Genomic DNA, 23,810 nt, shown 5'->3' on the forward strand with positions numbered 1-23,810 from the left:
TAGAAGATTTTGTCTAAGCCATGGTCATTGTATATGAAAATAGCCAATGTATGCAAAACTGTGACAGTGACACATCTGACACAAACACATCTGTTTAATTCTATATTCACATGCAAAGTTGCAATATTGCCCGAGGACTGTAAAACAACCTTCAGTTATACTGTGTGGTTTTTAAAAATATTCAACATTAAGCACAATTTCTACTGTTTGTCACATTTCTACCATCAGTTCATTCATATGACAACATCATGCTGCCTAGCTGTACTTCACAAAAATGTTGGCTCTAGTAAGGATAAGACCTGTTGCCGTAAAACAGGGTTGAAGGGGGAAGTAGAGGGGAGCAGACCTGTTGTTTTTAGGTTCTTTCCAGTGATGAGTAAGACTCGAGGAACTTATGTGTGTTTCTTTGTGCCGTGCCGCCTGGTGCCAATAAATCATTGTGGTAGTCCGGTACTATCCAGTGAGTGCCCTTTCTTGTGGGAAACCTTTCAGTCAAGTCATGCTTTTCCCACCATTGTGCCCAATTTGGGGGCCCACCTGTTTACTACTTTTAGTGCTCTAACTGTTTACACAGGGCCTTATCCTCAAAGCATATTTTTTCAGTTGGCTTCTCCTAACCTGACCAAGATGTTTTGGATGCTGAACATGTAATTTAAGTGGTTGGTATGAGCTTTACGTTAATACCCATGTACAGAATGAATACAGTTCCAGACGAAATTTTAATTAATGTTTAATCGTGTCAGCTTTAAATCCTGTTCGTTTTCAGTCAAAAAACTCACTGTAAATAAACTAATCCTATGTTTTGGCGGTTGCTGAGGTGAACCCAGGTAAAGAGGCACTAGAGAGCAGCTCTAATGTAAGGGTCTCATGAATGCAGCACACAGAGCAATCTGCTATCCTCCCCCTGCTATACCTCTGAAACCACAGTTTGCTAAAGCGACTTTCTAACAGACTGCAAATGAAATGTTTACTTGGCGGCAATGAAAGCATAAAACTAAATAAACAAGAACCCATGAGTAACACATGTAGCTTTTTTCCTACCCACACACTGGTAGGGAGGTCAGTGAGGGGAGACGTAGGGAAATGTTAGTCTATATGTCTCTCCTCATTCAAGTCTAAATGAAAGAACGCAAACAAGACTAATTAATGACAGTGCCTTGTCATTGTGAATGACTAATAATATTTGGCTGGACAGACTGAAGCTACAAGTTGCTACTGTGTGGGGCACCGTTTCTCCATAAATGAAATGAAATAAAATAAAATTACATAAATGTACATGTTTTATGTACTTAAAAAATGTGATACAATTTTTTATTAATTAATTTATATCAGAGGGTCTGTTTCAAAACATAGTAAGCTACCTACATAGGCAAATATAATGTAGTATCCTAACCGATGTACCCTAATAAGTGACTGTTTTGAAACTCTCTACATAGCAAGCACACAAATAGAAAAACACTCAACTCTCAAGTGGTTTCAATAGATTTTGGTGTTAGTTTATATTGTGTAAAATTGTCACTGTTCAATACAATTATTTTTATCATAAGTTTGTGATATAAAAAATCATAAATAAAATGTATATAATTCTATAATTTATAATGAATTCTAATTTACATAATAAGGAACATTATGCATTGTAAATAAATAAATACATAAAATAAATACATACATATGATGCAGAATGCCCAAATGCAGAAAATAAAATAAATTAAATAAATATAATTTATAAATTGCCTACCTTTTGGAACTGCATTCTCATCTGGAGAGTGCCTATAATGCCTTAAAATGCTATCTGCAATTGCAGCTCACTGTATTTCGGCGCAAACTTGGTCTAATTTTTTTGTGCACACCCCTGGGACATTTTTTGTGGTGTCTTGTATCAAAGCTAAAAGTTCAAAACATCCTCGTGTTTAACGTCGGGACAAAAGTCAACTGTGAGTCTACTACGTTTTGTTCACACACTCGTTTAACTCCTCTTAGAGCTCTTGTAAATATTGTCAGACGAGCAGAAGCTTGCCTCTGTCTGCCTCTCAGAGAGCTCTCTACACAGGGCAATATTTATCTTAGTGCAGGCCGCAGGGAGGGCTAAAGCACAAGAAAGGGGTCTAGGTAAACACTTCAGAGGGGTCTGAGACAGCCCTCCAACACTTTACTGAAAAGTGCCAGTGACTGACCTCACAGCTCAATGGCACGGTGCTAACTAGAACAGACACAAAGTGGGCAAACAGCCAATTGTTTGAAGATAGAGCCTGCAGGGCTAAACAGGGGACGGGAGGATGGGGGGAGGGGGAAATGTCAAAACTCTACTAAAGCTGTAATTTACAGCATTAGAGCGTAGCATTAAGACAACTTGTGCTTCTCCTAATGTAGTGGTTACAGTCTTCACTTGTCCAGGTGATATTTCACCCCACAAAACTATTACACGGCTCTCTGAAATACTTTATTCTGATTGGCTAATCGTGGCATTCTGCAGTCAATGACTGTAAAAACCAATAATTGACTGTTGTCCCTTCCAACAAAATCTCCTTCTTCTCACATAATAAAATAACTAAACTACAAAACATCTATGTATTTACTTATTTGTTATGTAGCCTAAGCGGGAAAATGATCACTTCATGACAACTAATCACATCATCTACCCAATTCTCATTACCACAATACTAAAAATTCACATAAATGCAACAAAAACAACAAAACCCAATGATATCTTATTTAAAGCAACAAAATATTCATATGTACTTGTTAATTGAAATACACCTGAAATACAATAAAATGTACATATTAGATGAAAAACTTAAATAAAACAACTAGACAAAAAATGAGAAGTGTTGCCTTTAAGTTGCAACTAATTGATGTTTAAGTACTAAAACTGAAATAAATTTAAATTGAAGCTAAATAGAAATATTACACAAAACAAAAATTTATAAAAATGACAATCACATAAATATACTAAATAATACAGAAAAATATTATTTATTTTAAAACAATATGTTATTTAATGTGCTTTTGTAAAAATATATAATTTAAATATAATTATATATATGAATTATTTAAATATAATTTGACTAGTATTTGTTTTGTACTGGCTTTCGTGTTTGTAGATGTTAAAAACTAACAAGTGAAATATCTGTATGCATTATGGTAATGATAATGAATTGTGTTAAATAGTCATGAAAATCATAAATCCATAAAAAAAAATTGGATTCATGCACAAAATTCATGTAAAAATAATATCTTATTTTGTGGTAAATTTTGGAATGATTTGCATGAGATTCACCTGTACACAATAAGCCTGTAAAGATAAAAGAGCTTTGAAATGTACATGGATGTCTTTTTATTGTACATGGTTAAACCTTACACTTACAGATCAAACTGACAATCACAACTATCAGAACATCTTTGCGCTAAAGTTTTTTTAAAACTGTTAAAGTCTACACCCACTCAAGAGCACCGACCTGTCTGAATTAGTCAGTTCTCATTACCTGTGGTCATAGAAACGATGATGGAGTACAATTAGATTGATAATTGTCAGCAATTAGCTCAAGGCAAAGAAAGAGAAGACGACAAGCTTCAAGATATGTGTTGTGAATACTTAAAACACGTGGAGACTAAAAGCCACTGGTCACAGCCTGACAGCCAGGAAGAGCAATACAATACACTCTGTCTGAGCTAAGAGGCAGGTCATTAACACATAATAGAGAGGGGTGTCACTTTAGACACCTTAATTTGATAATTAGTGACAGGTAAAATTACACTATTGAAGGATGACAGAATAAGGGATATGAAAGTTTGCTGTGCCCTCAGCTAGTAAGACACAATGAAATGGTTCGACCTGCCTATTCTCTAGTATCTAAAGTAACAAAATGCAACACCACGTGATTTACCAGAATAAAATGACTCATATGGAGACTGTGGATTTATCCTGCAGGGCAGCACATGAGCATTTAAAAAAAAAATGCATCTTAAAACATGGAACCCAAATTTTGCATTCATCGCTCATGATGTCTTTGATGAACCTTTTGTTCTGCATCAGCTTTTGTCAGTTGGCCAAAAATCTAAATGACTAGCAGAAGTTTTCTCTTACAAAGATATTTAGACAGTAATCAAAGTGCCTCAAAATTTTCCTGTTTTCCATTTAGAGTTTGCTAAGGAGGGTGTGCCAACTCTAGTCATCATTTCTTTTGTATTTTAACTGTATCGTTCATCCAAAATCATCATTTCCTCACCATGTCGTTCCAAACCTATATGACTTTTTTTTTTTGTGTAACATACAATGAAAGTCAATGAGGTACAATTGATTTGAACCCCATTGATTTTCATGGTTTGAACAAAAACATTCCTCAAAATTTTTTTCATGTCCTACAGAACAAATGAAATGCAATCACATGTTTACAAATGTAAACAGAGACGGCAATTAGAGTAGCACATCCACACACACAAAATAAACATCTGGTTTTCCAACTTCTGTCGCGATAGAAACGGTGGCGTAAAACAGAACCATGCTTTACCAAGAAATTTGATTAAAAAGCTGTTCTCCTCTCTTGCAAAGTAATCTCAAAGGGCATTGAAGTTTTACAGTTGCTGCCGCCTTGATGAAGATACACATGTGCCACAGATGTATTCACATCCACGAGCAGATCCTTCAATGGGTATCAGATGGTGCTCCTGCATCAGTGTTTGTTTCTGTACTGTTAAAGTCTTAGTTACAGTGAGCTGACATGATGACATAGGTACAAGGTACAAGTTTGGAAATGATAGATAGAATGACAGACACAGAAATAGTCAGACGATAGATAGATAGATAGATGATAGAGGATAGATGGATAGATAGATAGAGTTTGCGTGGACTGAACATGGGAATGTGTCACACGGAGTATTCTTCTGTTTGAGCACATTATCATTAGCAGCTATATGCCAATTACAGCGTCTCAAAGCATTTGACAACCTGCCAGCTCAAAACCTATTGAGGTGTCAGAATTGGGCTACACAAACAGACAAGAACACAAGGTCTATTTAGGGGGCATATGCAGGCTCCATTTCAACAGTCAGCAGGAACCCACCTGCAATAACATATTTCAGACATGCCTTATTCTGATTCTTTTTCCACGAGGTACCAAAAATAGTCTCTGATAACAGTTAGCATACTGCTTTGAATGGAAAGCCTTACAGGTCTGACAAATATGAAGGTTGTCTAGGTTGTTAGATATAAAAATAATAAAGATGTATTGCTCATAGTCATAAAAATCCTCTAAAATATAAACTAACTAAATAAATATAAATGCGCAATATTACAATTCTATATTTTATGTTAATGAAAAAAACTAAAGCCTAAAATTTTAAATGCTACAAATGAATTTAGACGTCACACCATCATAATGTACACTTTAATACATTAATACATACTCAACTGATAGCAAGCAAAGCAATAAATAAACAAAATAAATACATATGCATATGATAACATTCCTTTAGGGTGTGAAGTTCAAATTAAGTCCCTGGAACTTGCTTTGCTTTGCTAAATAATATCCCACAGAAATCTATCAGCAGAGTAGAAGGCAAATCAAAACACTTTTGGATGATATCTGTGCGATGACACAATGGAGGCCTGGTCTGTATGTCTGCGGTATTCGCTGACTGCTTAAATTAGATAAGAGAGAGCATATTTACACACTGGCCCAACACTACAATTCAGTCAGTCAGTGACAAGGTCTCAGTCAACATTGCTCTCAATCCATTTAGCTATTCTGTGGCTGTGCAAACAATGGTATTGTAAAGGCAATGATGTTTATGCTGTGAAGTGGTGGGTTGTGTGGGAGAAACTATGTTCCTTTTTTGCCTCCTGCTCTTGGCAGAGCCGGCACAGCTCCCTCTGGCTCCAGACGCCTCTATGTCACTGCCAGCAGGGCGAGACTCGCTTGACAGAAGAAAACGTTACCTGCAGCAGACTGCTAATTGGCTATGTCCCAAACACCAGTGTAGAGTTAATGAATACACATAACGAATTAACTGAATGTTACAGAAACAAGAGGGGAGAACAAAAATGGAAAAAAAGTAATATTCTTTGTTCTCTCATCTTCAGTACAAATATAATCAACAAAAACACTAGTAAACATTCATTTAAGTGATAAGAATTTACAAAATGTACAATGTGGGATTGCAATAACTAATCAATAAAACTGATCAAAATAAACTATAAAAAAAATGAATGTTAGAATCTATTAAGCAGGTACACTACCATTCAAAAGTGCTGCGAAATTTTTCTAATAATGTTTTTCAAAGTCGCTTATTCTCACCAAGACTACATTTATTTGATGCAAATAAAAAAAGTACAGTAAAAACAGTAATAATTATGTTAAGATTCAACTTTTCTATTTTAATATATTTGAAAATATTATTTATTCCTCTGATGCAAAGCTGAATTTTCAGCAGCCATTTCACCAGTCTTCAGTGTCACATGATCCTTCTGAAATCATTATGCTGATTTCGTGCTCATAAAAAATTTCTTCTTATTATAAATGTTAAAAAACAGTTGTGCTTAATATTTTGTGGAAACCTTGGAAAGTTCAAATGACTATTTATTTGAAACTTTTGTAATCTTTATTTTAGTATGAATTTTTTTTGTCTTTACTGTCAATTTTGATCAATTAATCAATGAAAGTATAATTTTTTGATCAATTAGATGAATAAAAGTATAAATTTCTTGAAAACAAAAATCATATAGATCCTAAACTGTTGAACAGTAGTGTATTTTTCAATCTGACGTCACTTCTATGAGGAAAAAAAAAAGACAAATCAGAGCGACCACTGTAATTAAAGGGGTCATATGATGCAATTTCAAATTTTCCTTTCTCTTTGGAGTGTTACAAGCTGTTCGTGCATAGATAAGATCCCTGAAGTTGCAAAGACTAAAGTCTCAAACCCAAAGAGATATTCTTTATAAAAGTTAAGACTTGTCCACGCCCTCCTTCAGCTCAGGCTAAGCCGGGGCTTTCGCTCACGCTAGGACGCTGTGTGTTTTGTTGTGAAAGCGAAATTACTTTGTTTGGCCTTCCAAAAGAGGACACAACTAGAAATCAGTGGTTAAGTTGTATTTACAACACTGTTCCAGAAACCCAACCCAAATATTCAGAAGTGTGCAGCGCATTTTATGGGGGACTGTTTCCTGAACCTGGAAGAGTAGCCTACAATGCGTCTGTGCACAAAGGCTGTTTCTATAAAGTGGGGCAGTTCCAACTTTGCAAGGACAGTCTGGCGCTTCTGACTCACAGCCTGTAAGTACGTTTTTTATATTTAAAGAATTTGCCACTGACGATTCAAACGCGAGTTTTGAGCAGTGTAGAGTAGCGCTTGTTGTTTGTCGTTTCTCCAATCACAAATGCAGACATGGTTTTATGTTTACACGGCACGATACGCAACGCAACGTGTAAAAAGACAGTATAAGTCATTATAATCAGTAATTATGTCCCCACTGGATGCAACAAATGCCTCGTTTGTAATGGGTTTTATTGGTGTTGTCTCGTCACTCCGGCCTGGGACATGGCATCACAGTATGGTAGGGGCGTAACATTTCCGTCACACGCTTGAGGAATTCAGCCAATCACAACGCACTGGATAGCTGGCCAATCAGCGTACACCTCGCTTTTCAGACCGATGAGCTTTGTAAAAAATCGAGCGTTTCAGAAAGGTGGGGCATAGAGGAGAAACAAAGAAAGAAGGCGTAACTTTTATTCTCGCTGTAGTATTGTTGCTGCCGTCATGTCTTGAAGACGCTGTGTTTCGTTGTGAAAGCGAAACTACTTTGTTTGGCCTTCCAAAAGAGGACGATATTTGCTTCGTCATGCCTGGAGCTGATCCGTGCTAGGAAATAGTTGGAGCTGAGGAAATACATCAACTTTGCACTGTCAATCGCCGGATCGGCTTTCACCGTGGACGAAGCGGAGTCCAGCCCGGGGTCGTCACATGTGGTTGCCGCAAGCCCCAATCAGAGCACACCTCGCTTTTCAGACCGATGAGCTTTGTAAAAAATCGACGCATTTCAGAAAGGCAGGGCATAGAGGAGAAACAATAATGTACAGTATGTGGAATATAATGTGTTTTTTGAACCTTAAACCGCATACACACATTGCATTACACCAAATACACAACATAATGTTCTTTTTAGCAACTTCATATGACCCCTTTAAATACTGTCAAGTTTGATTTCTGCAGAAAGATATTTCTCTTCTACAAACCTTTAAATTCCATAATTCACTGTACATTATCTGAACATTCTAATTAAGCACAAGTACATGCTGAAATGTTTGAGATTTTACTCTGCTTCCTGTTACATTTGGATCTTTCATACCGGTGTTGATACCTACATGGTTCCATGCCACAACATGTCAAGTGCATGTCTTGTTTATTCCATCAGTCTCATGCCGTCTGAGTCAAAGATAAGATACTATCCTACTGGATCCACGTTAAACCACTCGGCTCCAGGAGGAGGAGGGTTAGAGGGAACACTGGGGCCAGGAACAAGTCCGTATCTGCTGGTGCCTTGGGATGACCTTTTTTCTCTTTGAAGCACAGACCAAGAATGCATAGTTTACAATGTGGGAAATTACCTAAGCCACAACGGAGTTTAAATTCACACTGATTTATACCTCGAGAATCAGATGGACCTTAAACTTGGACTTTGCATGACCAAAAACCTGCTTTCTCAACCATTGGGTGTGTAGGCGGTGGTTCCAGCCGAATAAGTATTCGAATGGCATGGATTTCATTTGGAAATCGTGTTCATTTTCCTGAAAGCTAAACATTTTTTTTCACTTCTTCTCTTACCATAAGCCAGACTTATTTTGGGAAAATTGTTTTAAGAATGATTGAGACTGTACGCTGCTGCCAGCAGAGTGAGTTGGCTTTTATAAGAAGCAAATGAGTAAGGAAACATTTAGATTCCATTTCCCATGTACAAGCTTTCAAAATTCCAAAAGATTTTGGTCTCTGGCAGCTTTTCCCTGCTGCCCACAGGCCACACAGAAGGAAAGGAGTGAGCGGTATATATGATACTGTACATCCTGTGGCTTCCTCCAGAGGCCAATGCTTCAGCAAATCTGAGCAAATAGCCATCCATGTATTATTTTCTTAACACTATTTTCCCTGACATTTTGACCAGCAGGTTTATAGGCACGAATCAAACAGATCTGCAGGATGGAAATTCAGAGAGCCAGCAACCTAACATGGCAAGCCCCACATAAGGCTTAAAATTTCTTCTTACAAACGAAGAAAAGTGCACAGCAGACATTTCTGATTTTTCCCCTTACCTTTTTAGACAATCTTCTCTTTGAACGAACTTTGGTTTCTTCAGAGTTTTAGTCTAAAAGGAAAGGTTCTGTCATCATTTACTCACTCTCATATGACTTTCTTCTGTAGAACATAAAATTTTATGTTTTCATGACTGAACATCACTGTTTTCCATGCAATTACAATAAATTAATTTTCAAAAAGATTGCAAAAGCACGTTAGTGGTAAATATGCTATATTGTAACCAGAATGAATTTTCAGTTTAACTTTGTTATTCACAAAAACATTCTAGCTCTACTTGACTCATTCATCGAGAGTTGCAAGTTCGAGAGAGAAGTAGCTGTCTGGTTTGTGAACGAATCTTTCTTGTGAGTCACATCTTTTTAGTGAATCAATCGATCTGGTTAACAAGATTAGTGTGAGTGATTTATTCATGAATCAAACTGATTTGGTTCACAAGTTCAAATAACTGACTCAATGATTAACTTGCAGTAACGGGAGGGGAAGACTATTAGAGAATAAAGACTCACATTGCAGTCAGTTTCTAAACTGGAATTTAGCATATGAGCTTGTTGTGGACCACTTTTTTTATGGTCCTTTGCATCTTAAAGTTTGAAAGCTTCAGCCACCATTTCTTGTAATTGCACTGAAAAAGAGCAACCAAGATCCAATTATAAGAACATCATTCAGTTTTGACAGACTGATGACAGAATTTTTATTTTTGGAAAATATATTGCATTAATATATTGATTATATTCCATTTGTGGACCTTTTCACTCAAAAGATTATCAGTACTACCTGTAAGAACATTTTACCTGTATGAGACTGAGGTTAAGTACTTGCTCAAGGTTACTTGGTTATCCAAAGCAACTTGCTGGAAGGTACAATGAGAGCAGCAATGGGATCTCAGTGCCTCTGTGTTCTTGGGTTACAACAACTTGTACTTGGACTCAATGTTAGTAAGTTAGTAGTCCAGCTCCATCAGTAGGTAACCGCCATCCTTATCAAAGGCACAAAGAAGACAGCATAGAATTGTGTTGATACAGCACTGGCTTGAATCAGTTTGCCAAACTATCTGCGATACTGTGCAAGAAAGTATACGACAGAGTTACTGTCCATTGACATTCAGTACTTCAATGAATGGTGAAAGGAGCCGAATCATGCTGCAGTGCATGCAGTACTGTCTGTCCACCAGCGGTCGGAGGATTCCTCTGTTTGTTATCACTTGACCGACTGCATTTACACAGTCAACCCCCGCTGCTTATTTTGCTGGTCGCACAGTTTACTATAGCGCGTCTAGGCCCTGTCCTTGGAGCGTGTCCAGTAATGACTACTACTGTCGGCCCCCCTGTCTGTCTTTAACGCAGGACAACCTGCTGACACACCAACCGCCAATCTGTGGGAATTTTTTTTCTGGAAAGCAGCATATTACAGAGGCTCTGCAGCTGTGCATTTAACTGTAGTAATAAATGTGTTTCTAGGTATTATATTTAACATACATTTCTGTGCAGACCTCCTACAACGCTGAGCATTCTGAAAGACTAGTTGAATGCTTTTTGATTTGCTTGATAAAGGCTTGAAGAGTGCTAACTGACCCTTTGCTAAGCTCCGCCCCTCTTGGTTCCTGTTGCTAATGCTTCTCACAATCAACTGAATGGAAAGAAGCCTCATCTTGCAGCAATTACAATTTATAACATTAGTGTAAGAAAAAAATATAATTTTTTTTAATGTAAAAATAGAGAAAAAAAAGTATGCACAATTAAATATCTAATGGCAATCAATCAATCAATCAATCAATCAATCTAATATCAACCAATATGGTCCAGAACATTTTGTGCATCTCTAAATGCCTGTTCTATGAGCTGAATCTAAACCTAAATAGAAAGAATGCAGCATTACAAATCCTTAAAAAAAATTTTTTTTGTATCAAGCAACTAAAAAAAAAGAGCTTGCACATTCTTTTTGTACTGTAAATGATGAAGGAGTGTTATAAAGTGAATATTGTCTTTATTTATCCTCCGTAGATGTCTGGAAGACTTCAGACGTTCTCTTCCTGTCATGCTTCACTGGGCTGCGGGTCTGGCTCAGGATTGTGTGTGGGTAGAGGTTCACACCCTGCTTTCATTAACGACAGTCCAGATGTGTCTGTTCACCTGACACTACATTTCACCACATGCTGCCTGAGCCCAAGCCAGATACCCTGTATATATATATAAATATATATAAATATATAGTAGGGGTGTAACGGTACACAAACATGACGGTTCAGTACGTACCTCAGTTTTGACGTCACAGTTCACTATGGTTTCGGTACAACAGGGGGAAAAAACTAAACATAAAATCACTTTATTAAATATTTAACAGTAGTTTACTGAACAAATTACTCTTTCTTTAAATAAATTTAATTATAATTAAAAATGTCTTATGGATACAAATCTACCTCAGATTCTGCTCTAAACTATAGGGAGGGTTACAACTGACAACAGAGCCCAAAATTAAATTAAATTACAATTACTATTTATTTTTATATAATAATCAACACTCAAATAAAAAAAATTGTATGCAAACATGTAAATAATGCACATAATGCAGTTTTTTAAATAACTTCTAAATTATACATTTTCTATTTGTTGGTGAAATATAATCATTTACACAGTGGCCGTCATAGCTTGTTTCATAACAGACTTATTTAAACATAAATTAAATAAGACATCACTAACATGATGTGTTAACATCACTGCGTCTTTCCGCAGTTGAAACACTGATTGAGCGATTACATGCGGCATGAGATGCTCATTCATGTTTATTTTGCGTTGAAACTAGTAGTAAAGAGGAAGGGATGATCGCGCTCACTGCCGTTTGAACTGAGGCGCCTATACAGTGATCTATCACGCTACATCAAAGAGTGTCAAAACGGCATTTATTGTTTGAATCCCCCCCCCAAAAAAATTTTTTTTGACATAATTTGAAAGATGAGACTTTGTTTCTTATCAAAAGTAACAATATATAAATCTGGAAGTTTCCAATGATGTTACGCTCAAGCAAGCAGTGGTTAAACCAACACTGTATTTGTTCGGTACACATGCGTACCGAACCGAAAGACCCTTCATGAAAATTTTATACCCCTAATATATAGATACCCTGATCTTTCATTCACAGTAAAGGGGCCACCAAAACACCTGTGAGGGAGCGAGACTCCACAGCTTTTGAATCCACACTTGGAAACATAAAGGACTGAATTATCTCCGAATTTGAAGTTAGGACTAAACTGTGCATGCTGGGAATGGCACGCTGTTAAAAAAAGGAGAAAAAATAAGGCAGAGACGAATAGGGATCGAGAAGGGAGTGGGCTAATCCCCTGAAGCATCCATATATTGCTCCTTACTTCTCTCCCACTGCTTGTAAACGGCTGGAATGTAACATGTTGTTTTTGGACCCAGTGTGTGTAGATGTCTCCAGTATGGAGAGATTTATGTGCGCAGACGTTGCCTAAAGCTCCCTTTTTTTGACTTTTAACAAGGGGCTTTGAAGCAAGGATAGAGCCTTTCAGCATTAAAGTAATATCAGAGGCACATTCTTTCATTTCTTAGTCAGTTATGCATTGTATCTTTGTGTGGCGGCTGTATCTTTGTCAACGCGTTATGTCTGGCAGATACAACATCTGAGAAATGGGTCAAAATGAGTTTGTCTTTGCCCTTGTAATAGTCAATCTTCTCTCGCGCGAAGTTTGCGATGCATAAGAGCGCATTTTAAAAGAAGCAGTACTTTCATTGCACTTTAAATATTCCTCAGAACTCTGATGTTAACAGTATACATATAGTATTCTTTATTTTCAAGCACACTAATGTTCGAAATACACCAGACATTTTTAACATCAAACTGTCGAAAAGTAAAAAGACTAAAACCCATGTGACCGAACTCAAGCAAACTCAAAAAAGGAAAAGTGCACTGGACTTCCTCTTTCCAGTCTCGTTCCGTATGTAGGGCACAACTTCTCTGGCTTTTACTTTCTTTAATGAGTATGGAAGGGAATGGAGCTACTTCTTCAACTTCTTGATCGGAATCTCATGTTTTTCAAGTAGACTTTACGCCACAATCAAATGCCTGTGGACTCTCCGAAAAAACTAAATCAAGACATCCCCCTGCTTTCACTTACCATATCTAATCTTTAAATCCCCTTTTGGGGCTGGTCAGTTCCCCATGTGAAATTTAAGATGAGAAGAGCAGAGGGATCTTGGAAAGCCATTTACTTAACCGTTTATAAAAGCCACATGAAGGAAACTTTGCACAAATCCACTTAACCGCTTGTGAAAGAGCTTGTTTCTACATGGACAGAACAAGCAGCATGACTGGAAGCGAACAAAATGGAAAGAAAAATGAAGCAAACTATCCACCGACAGCAATAAAATTATCTTTTAGTTTTTCTTGCCAAGGTAGGATCGAGGCTAGGTGCTTTTACACCTTTTGGGAAGCCGAAATGAAAGTATTTCCCACTCTAAAATGGTATCAATCTTCTGGAAAGACTGCAATCTGTTCCTGATAGTGAGCGGTCATACATCTGATAGGAAGAAAAATTTAGACTCAGTCAATAGGCCTTCCTGTAAGCTGCCTGTATGACTTCTCGGGTGTCGGGCAATGGTGGGGTCAGTATTGACTGAGGTAGTTTCAAAACCAATACAAAAGTAACTATTTGTTTCATGCACTAAATTTGTAGAGTTTGTGCTAGTTTACTATATGGTGGCCTTATCACATTGCCAATGGTCGTAACGCCAGTGGTTTTAAATATGTGATGACCACACATCATTGACTAAAGTTGGTTGCACACATGACGAGAAGCACCGCAGAGCAACTCAGGACAATTTTGTGCTCAAGTTCAAGGCGGCAGTCCAAAAAAGGGAATCTAATCACCATATAGGCCAAAGTTCACTTCAAGAATGTTAGGCTAAAAACAACTGAATATAAGTCATATAAATACTTTTTACAATACTTTTAAGGTGTTTTTTTTTTTTTTTTGCCATTTTGGAGAATTTGACAGAAAAAAAATGACATTTTGTGTACCACGGAAATAGAAGAGTCATATGTGCACAAAACTTTTAAGACATTACAAATCAGCAAATGTAAGACAAAAAAAAAACACCTAAAACACCTAAATAAATGTGACCTGCTCATGCTGTCCTGTCAGAGATCCCCTTTCTCTGGACCAGAAAACCCACTGCAGCGGAAGGGCCTCATTTAGAGAAACAGAAAGGCAAGGCAGAGGAAAAAAGAGAATAAATCCCTTTCTCAGGAAGATTAGTGGCTGTCCCTTTAGAGTGGGGCTGTGGATGGAGCAGCTTTTTAAGCCACATTTTTCTCTGCCAGTGGCTTGACCCCCGGTGCATTGCCTCTCTCCCCTGGGCTGCCCGCTGTACTGCTCTCTGCTCCTCCCACCCAGCCTCCCTACCCATTCTTCACTGTCTCTACGGAGACCTACTCAGGACGGATAAAGAAATACCTCTTCTTTTCTGACATGGTGCTGGAGACTAATCTAGAACAGCTCTGTGTTTTCACTAATGTAAAAAAAGGTGAACCTAGGCTGGAAAATCATGTCCGCCTACTTTTATCGAACCAGGAGCTAGTAATATCACAGATCAGGAGGCGGGATAACATCTTGAAAAAATATATCACTGTTTGCACAAAAAATATTAAGCAGCACAACAGTTTTCAACATAAATAATAATACAAAAAATTATGATTTGTGCACCAAATCAGCACATTAGTATGATTTAAGGATCACGTGACACTGAAGATTGGAGTTCAGCTTTGCCTAATAATTCTAATAATTTTTCACAATTATAATGTTTTTACTGTATTTTGGTCAAATAAATGCAGCCAAGCAAACTGACTTTGGTCAGGATCATGTCAGGACAAATTAAATTCGAGAACACAGGTTTAAAATTTGGCCTGAACTGGTGGGAAAGAATGTGTGCTGGTTGGAGGAATTTCTTTGCAGATTTTCCTTTGAAACACTGACACTGTAGGTATCATGTACCTACACCGAGCACACATTGTTTCGGGGTATTGAACAAAGGTTGGACCGAGCAGCTAATAAATCCTGCAGATCCCCTGTAATCACTAAACTGACCTCAATAAAACAAATTCTGCACCATAAAAGTCTGAGCAAGAGCTGTAAATAGACATAACAGTGAGACGAAACAAAAGGTATTGAATAGCTCAGAAATGCTTTAAATAAGTTGAGTCCTGCTCCTGGAGATCTATTGCCCTGCAGGATTTAGATCCTCTAACTCTACTCAAACACACTTGAACCAGCGAATCCAAGTCTTCAGATTCATTGGCAATTACAGGCAGGGTTTGAAATAAACCATGCAGAGAGGCAGATCTCCAGAGACGGGACTGAGTATGTGTGGGTGTCCTAATGTTTTTACACAAGAACTAAGAATTTCTTCAAATATTGCATTTGTTCAATTAACTACAGACTAATAATTTGTTCAAGAATTGGCCATCACTACTTATCTCTTGAACAAGTTAAGAAGAGCTAGGTTATATCACAATTTCCAGTGAACAAGGACTCAGTTTTCATTCGTATGGACACTATACTCTAAATACTATACAGATGTAATTATTATCCAACAGTCTACTGATATGCATTATCGGACAATGCATACATAAAAAATGTATGCATAATTAATGCACATATTTGTTGATTTATTCATGTTATATGGGTATGATGCAACGCAGAATTGCAGTGTCAACAATAACCAGAATGTATTATGAAAAAAGATTATCTTAATATTGAAGACGACTCAAAATAATCATTATCTTTACATTAATTTTGTCTGGCAGGCCAACAAACTCTATTGGTGTCACCCAACACTATTAAAGTATGTCATACAATGAAAAACTACATTACCATCTCAGCACAGACCCCGGCAGCCAAAAACCATGATGCTAACAAGCTCAGACAGCCATGATTAGTAATACATAACTTCTGGTCTCCAGTGGTAAGAACAAGGTCCTTCACTATCATTGAGGTTTGTATTCAAACACAGCCAAAAATTAATAAACAACACAACAAAATAAATTACTATTCCTTAAGTATTTCCTGTTATCATACTTTTTGAGTTTCTAAATATGCAAATGAACTCTTTTAACATTCATAATATCCCACAACATCATACACTGAAACAAAATATAACAGCCTTCCAAAGCCCAAGCACACCGATGCCCTATTTCTCCTTTTGTCTTAAACAATTTATGATCATTGCTTTCTTATGGCAGGCCACCAAACCCCTCATTAAACAGTAAGATGCCATAATATGAGCAGGTCATTAGCATTTCAAAGGTCTTTCACCATCTTCATGTTTGTCAGATGGACAGCGCAGTCCACTGCTCTCCCTGAAGCTTTTTATAACATTTATACTCTGGAGGTAAGAACAAGGTCTTTCAACCTAGTTAGAGAAGGGTTTTCATCACACATTCACTGACATCTTTTAAACATGTACAGCCTCTCGTCCATTCTGTTCACTCTTTCCTTTGCATCTTTGAGTCAACAAGTGATACATGAGCAAACCGGTCCGATATGCAATACATTTCTATACATACCTCAGATGACAATCTAGGCTACAGCGTATATATAATATTTGAAGAGTTAATTTGCAAAAACCGATAACTTTTATTTTATTTTTTCAGAAATCACGTTTTTTTTATTGCGCATTCCAAGTAATATCAATCAAACTGCAGTTGGGTTGTTTTGATTAAGTAATAACTTAAACAAATACAGGTAATTTACAAAATTAAAGTTAATTTGAAAGTGTTTTTTTACACATTAAAAGTTTGTTTTATAGCAAAAGCAAATAACTCCACATTTCTCCACATTAATCTTTGTAATCTCCTCGGATGACAACGTAGATGCTTGACAAACGTTGTTGTTGTTGTTGTGATCATAAACTGTATGGATGTGATTACACGCAATACACAGAGCTTTTCCCTCACCATTGTAACACGCTGCTTTTGCAAGGTTCCGTGAAAACGTTTCAGCTTTTATTTTCCTTTTTCGCCCTGAAGAAGATATCACAGGTTCATCAAGAGAACATTTTTTTTTAAAGTGGCGTTTATCGGTTTTTGCTAATGAACCTTTTCATTTATTATATTATATTAAATTATATTTATATATAAAAGATAAAGAGAAATAGAAAAATATTAACAATGATAAATGCCCAAAACTAAAATTAAAAATATGAATAATATTATAATAGTTTATAAACAGTACTAAAATAACACTGTTCTAAACAGGTTCTCATCAGATTCTCAACACTGTTCTAAACTACAGCCCAATGCTGTAGTTTCAGCATCTAGCACCAGGGGCTAAATGAGCCGTGCTAACGATCTAAACCTGTTTGTGGCGCTTTCAAAAAAAAAAAATTTTTTTTTGTTTGAGTTGTCCAACCAGGAGTGCATTTCCCAAAAGCATCCTTAGCTAACTATGGTTGCAAGGTCCATTGAATTCTATTGGTAATGACAGAACTTGCAACCATAGTTGCTTTTGGGAAACGCACCCATGGTTGGACAACTCAAACAAAAAAAAATTATTTTTTTTTGAAAGCGCCACAAACACTTCGCAAGTCAAACTACAAATGGCCTTTGGGTTTACACAATAAACTGGGATAGGAAAGAAAGTAATTAAAAGGTGCATAGCTTTGTTTTTTTAACTAATGTAGTGAGCCATTTTACACTTGAGATTACTGTACCTCGGGATGCTGTGGTCGATGAGGGCTTTTTGGGAAGGTCTGAGAAACTGCTGCCATCCAGGCCTGACCCCTTGCATTCCTTCTTTTCTGTGGTGGTGGGACTCGTGGTCTCCATGATGAGCCTGAAAGAGAAAAACAACAACTGATTTTTAGCGTTACGTGAGCTTTAATCATGTCAGTCACACAAACAGATGACCTGAAACATGCGGCAGTAGGTAGCAGACGAAAAGAGGTGTCGCAACTGGACTCCAAAGTCTTAAAAATGCATGAAATCTTCCAAATGGCAATCAGTGGGTGTGACTGAAATGTATCCATTAAATAAACTACAATTCAAAAGAAAAATCCTTTACTTCCCTCTGCCATGTCTCATGACTTGTCTGTTTATTTTGAGAGCTTAGAGGAGCCGTTGTAGAAATGCCATGTTACCAGAAGAGACAAAGCAGAGAGCGTGCGGAGAACCTCCTCTGCTCTGTCAGAGCGCTCAAGTGCCTGTGCTGAAGGCAGATGACTTGGCAGCACGCCGCTTGTTTAACTTTGTGTAACCTACAAGATTATCCTTGGTTCAGAGCAAACAGCGAGTGGTTTAGGATTGAAAAGAGGTCCGAATTGAGGCCATTCAGTCTCTGATTGTGGCTACCCATGTTGTTTGTTCTTCAGCAAATGAACAAGTATGTTTAATATGCTTTGCAAAGCATGATGCAAGAAGAATTAGCTTAAACAAATAGGGCAACAATCATTTTCACATCAGCACTCGTATAATGTAACACTTAAAATGTAGTTAAACAACTAAATGCTGAATAGACCGAAGAGCTGGGTGATTAATTACATTTTGTGTTCAATTATGATTTAGACTTTTAGTACAACGATTATGAAAACAAGATCATCGAGATAAAAGATTATTGTGCTGCATTCTGTTTTGCATTGATTCGATCCTCTATAATTGTTTAATAGTTTTAGTAGTGGAAATGCACTACTGTTGATCTTATTTAAAAAAAATATATATATAATTTATTCAAATTTATAGTTATTTATTTATTTGTTATTTTATTTTGATTCCTTTTATTCAATTTTTACATTTTTTTTGGTTTGTTTTTTAGTTGAATGAATGATCAAAGAAAGTTTTTTTTTTTTTTTTAAAGTTCAATAAATGCACATTGTTTCCGAAGTCAATGAGTAATCGGGATAAATCCTGATCTCAATATTGACAAAAATTATCACATTTTTGCCATAATCAACCAGCTATTTGGAAGCCCGTTCCCCCTCAAATGAAAAATCAAAATTGGAACACTGTGAGATAACATTTAAAATAAAAAATACATTCACAACTATATGAAATAAAGAACTCACACTGTCAAACACTTTATATTTTGCTTTTCAAAAAAAAAAAACTTCATTTTTCATACCACAAGCACCATTTAGGGAAATAATTGGCATATTGGTGTGCTACAAAAGGAAAATTATGCATGCAAACTAAATGATGCTTTACTTTTGACCTTCTAAATGTTGTTTCTACATGCTAATCCAAAATATAATTTTCTTATGTTCAGCATCCTATAAGAGTACCTGTGGCCACATTCATCAGCCATTTCTTGTGCCAGTCAAACATCCCTTTGCCAAGGTAAGCCGATTAGAGGTGGACTGTTGGAGTTGGCCAGCATCTGTCTCAGTGCTTGTTAGCCAAGAGGGTACATTTGCCATCCTGTCTCACTGACACCTCTTCACACTTTCCTTTGGAGATGTAACTAAACATTGTAGATGTCAAAGGATTCATTTATACATTAATAATGAGGCCTCCTAATGCTGCTTGTGAAGTCAGTGCTGTCATCAAATGTACACAGGCCAATTATAACAACTGGGACATTTCTATATGTCTCTTATGGAAAACACCTTCCAGGACTCAAGGTTTTTCTTGTTCCATATCATTACCGCGATTGTTAAAAGAGAATGTTAAATGAAATGAATCACTTTTGATGACATTAGTCAAACACAAACATGCTTTTACTGGCACTGGTCACCTTCATTTGCCAGTAACATCTATTACTGCAGCCAAATCTGCCTTGGAATCGACACACAGTAAAAATGACCTGTGAAAGATGATAATCAATTATTTCAATAACATGCACCATAACATTTCTTGTTACCGATATCTAGAGTGTAAATCCAATATAATATATAACTGATCCTATATATATTAAACAAACAAACCAACACTACCATTCAAAAGTTTGGAGTTGGTACAATTTTTTATGTTTCTGAAAGAAGTCTCTTATGTTCATCAAGGCTGCATTTATTTTATCAAAAGAACAGTAAAACTGTGTATTTTTACAAATTGTACAAATTTACAAATCACAATCTGTTTTCTATTTTAATATATTTAAAAAAATATATTTTCTTATGTAATATTTTTTACTATTATCAATGTTGAAAACAGCTGTGCTGCTTAATATGTAAACCACAATAATTTTTTCAGGATACTTTGATAAACAGAAAGTTAAGAAGAACAACATTTATTTGAAAATAAAATCTTTTGTAACATTATAAATGTTTTTACTGTCACTTTTGATCATTTTAATGAATCATTGCTGAATATGAATTTGAATGGTGTATATTAAGATATAAACACTTTCTGTATGCCAATGACATTAACATGTTTGGCTTGGAGCTTCATTCCTTTTCAACTGTGTTACGGCTTGCCTCACACAACACAATGGAATGCAAACTTCCTCTTATTTGAAGATCTCTCGAGTCTTCTTTGGCACCTTATCTTTTGCATTAAACAAAGAGGACATAAATCACCTCTGTGCAGTGTGAATTATATTCAAAAGAACTAATTTCTAGGTCAATACTAAGTGATTAGACAAGACTGTTTCTTTACACTTAATCTTAATTGTGTGTCGAGTGTCTGTTTGCATGTGGGAAGTGTCATCTTGTTATCCAGGGAACATGGACGGGTCAACGGGGTCAGGGAAGTTATTCTAAAATGGTTATCAATAATAAATTACTAATTGCTTTCTCTATATTATAATGGGATCACTTTGCTAATTACTCCCACTGAGCCATAATTACATCACTCATTACATCACTTTTGAGTGATGATTTTAATATACAGTAGCAGACATTTATAATCTTAAAAAAAGATTCCAATACTGTTCTTTTGAAAATTCTATCCCAAAAATCCTGAAAAAAGGTATCATGGTTTCCACAAAAATATTAAGCAGCACAACTATTTTCAACACTGATAATAAATGTTTCTTGAGCAGCAAATCAGCATATTAGAATGATTTCTGAAGGATCATGTGACACTGAAGGCTGAAGTCATGGCTGCTGAAAATTGGCTGCTTTATCACCACAGGAATAAATTACATTTTAAAATATATTCAAATACAAAACAGTTCTTTTAAATTGTAAGAATATTTCATAATATTACTGTTTTTACAGTAATTTTGATCAAATTAATTCAGTTTTGGTGAGCAGAAGAGACTTATTCCAAAAACATTAAAAAAATAATACAGACCAAAAACTTTTGAATGGTAGTGTATGTATGAAAATACATGTTATATTAGAACAATAACTGTGCTTTTATGTCTGAAATAGACCTTAATATCTTGCAGTATAAACTGTTAAACAGAGATAATGAGAGAGAAAACCCTGTGGCCCTTCTGAACAATCAAATGGATGCTGAAGGAACACCATGCACCGTCTTATACAGCTGAACATTTTCTATCAATTAGTGATGAGTGCAATTCTAGAAGCTCACGCTTCTGTTCAACACTCCGATAGCATCATAAGCTCTTAGCGGAAAAACAAACCAAAGGATAAATACATAAATAAACAGCTAAATTAAGATATAAACACTTTCTGTATGCCAATGACATTAACATGTTTGGCTTGGAGCTTCATTCCTTTTCAACTGTGTTACGGCTTGCCTCACACAACACAATGGAATGCAAACTTCCTCTTATTTGAAGATCTCTCGAGTCTTCTTTGGCACCTTATCTTTTGCATTAAACAAAGAGGACATAAATCACCTCTGTGCAGTGTGAATTATATTCAAAAGAACTAATTTCTAGGTCAATACTAAGTGATTAGACAAGACTGTTTCTTTACACTTAATCTTAATTGTGTGTTGAGTGTCTGTTTGCATGTGGGAAGTGTCATCTTGTTATCCAGGGAACATGGATAACATTACAAACATGAAGTGCATCTAATGTCATGAGGTCAACGGGGTCAGGGAAGTTATTCTAAAATGGTTATCAATAATATGGAATGCAAACTTCCTCTTATTTGAAGATCTCTCGAGTCTTCTTTGGCACCTTATCTTTTGCATTAAACAAAGAGGACATAAATCACCTCTGTGCAGTGTGAATTATATTCAAAAGAACTAATTTCTAGGTCAATACTAAGTGATTAGACAAGACTGTTTCTTTACACTTAATCTTAATTGTGTGTCGAGTGTCTGTTTGCATGTGGGAAGTGTCATCTTGTTATCCAGGGAACATGGACGGGTCAACGGGGTCAGGGAAGTTATTCTAAAATGGTTATCAATAATAAATTACTAATTGCTTTCTCTATATTATAATGGGATCACTTTGCTAATTACTCCCACTGAGCCATAATTACATCACTCATTACATCACTTTTGAGTGATGATTTTAATATACAGTAGCAGACATTTATAATCTTAAAAAAAGATTCCAATACTGTTCTTTTGAAAATTCTATCCCAAAAATCCTGAAAAAAGGTATCATGGTTTCCACAAAAATATTAAGCAGCACAACTATTTTCAACACTGATAATAAATGTTTCTTGAGCAGCAAATCAGCATATTAGAATGATTTCTGAAGGATCATGTGACACTGAAGGCTGAAGTCATGGCTGCTGAAAATTGGCTGCTTTATCACCACAGGAATAAATTACATTTTAAAATATATTCAAATACAAAACAGTTCTTTTAAATTGTAAGAATATTTCATAATATTACTGTTTTTACAGTAATTTTGATCAAATTAATTCAGTTTTGGTGAGCAGAAGAGACTTATTCCAAAAACATTAAAAAAATAATACAGACCAAAAACTTTTGAATGGTAGTGTATGTATGAAAATACATGTTATATTAGAACAATAACTGTGCTTTTATGTCTGAAATAGACCTTAATATCTTGCAGTATAAACTGTTAAAGTTGCTAAATTATTATGATTACATTAACACTTTTTTATTGTAAAAAGTTACAAAACATATCATACTACTCTAATGCAACATAAGAGGGTCACTGAACCACAATAGTGAAGAAAAAAAAATATTGGGAATACAGTTCAGTAAATTTTTACCTACAGTAGTCTTGGTCATTTAAAGTCAAAATGCTTCTTACAAACAATATTTCATGCCATTCTAAAACACACAATGAAGCCTTATCATTGAAATATGACACTAAATTTACTATTTTCACTATTTTTTAAATATGCTTGCAATCTTGCAACTGTTTGAATGCCAAGCAAAACATTTTCACATACAACATCTTCGTTTTTCTTAGATGTTGTTTACTGTTCATAAGTACGTATGAATGAGCTTGTTTTAACAACACTGCACAAACTCAATGACGCAATCAGAACATTTCACTATTGACCTTCATAACAACCTGATGCACTGATGAATACAAATGATCGTTGAAGTTTCAGAACAAAGCAGTAGAACTATAACATCCTCCTTTTAACACTGACAGACATGATGAGCTGGCAGGCAGATATATACCCCACTGACCAGCAAGGAAAATGTCTGAAAGA

The 23,810-nt window shown here is 36.0% G+C and overlaps 1 protein-coding gene across 2 annotated transcripts in view; it reads right to left on the reverse strand.

The window, feature by feature from the left end:
- LOC107714335 (zinc finger protein GLI2-like) overlaps positions 1-23,810 on the reverse strand; it is a 92,973-nt gene that overhangs the window by 58,891 nt on the left and 10,272 nt on the right. For both annotated transcript variants that reach the window (XM_016520164.1, XM_016520154.1), the window contains exon 2: positions 18,030-18,151. In XM_016520164.1, the coding sequence (XP_016375650.1) occupies positions 18,030-18,144 (115 nt within the window). In that variant the 5' untranslated portion in view covers positions 18,145-18,151. The remainder of the gene's footprint in view (positions 1-18,029; positions 18,152-23,810) is intronic.

The sequence above is a fragment of the Sinocyclocheilus rhinocerous genome, unplaced genomic scaffold (assembly GCF_001515625.1).
Source record: "Sinocyclocheilus rhinocerous isolate Xijiao unplaced genomic scaffold, SAMN03320098_v1.1 scaffold12, whole genome shotgun sequence".
In the NCBI taxonomy this organism is placed as follows: Eukaryota; Metazoa; Chordata; class Actinopteri; order Cypriniformes; family Cyprinidae; genus Sinocyclocheilus; species Sinocyclocheilus rhinocerous.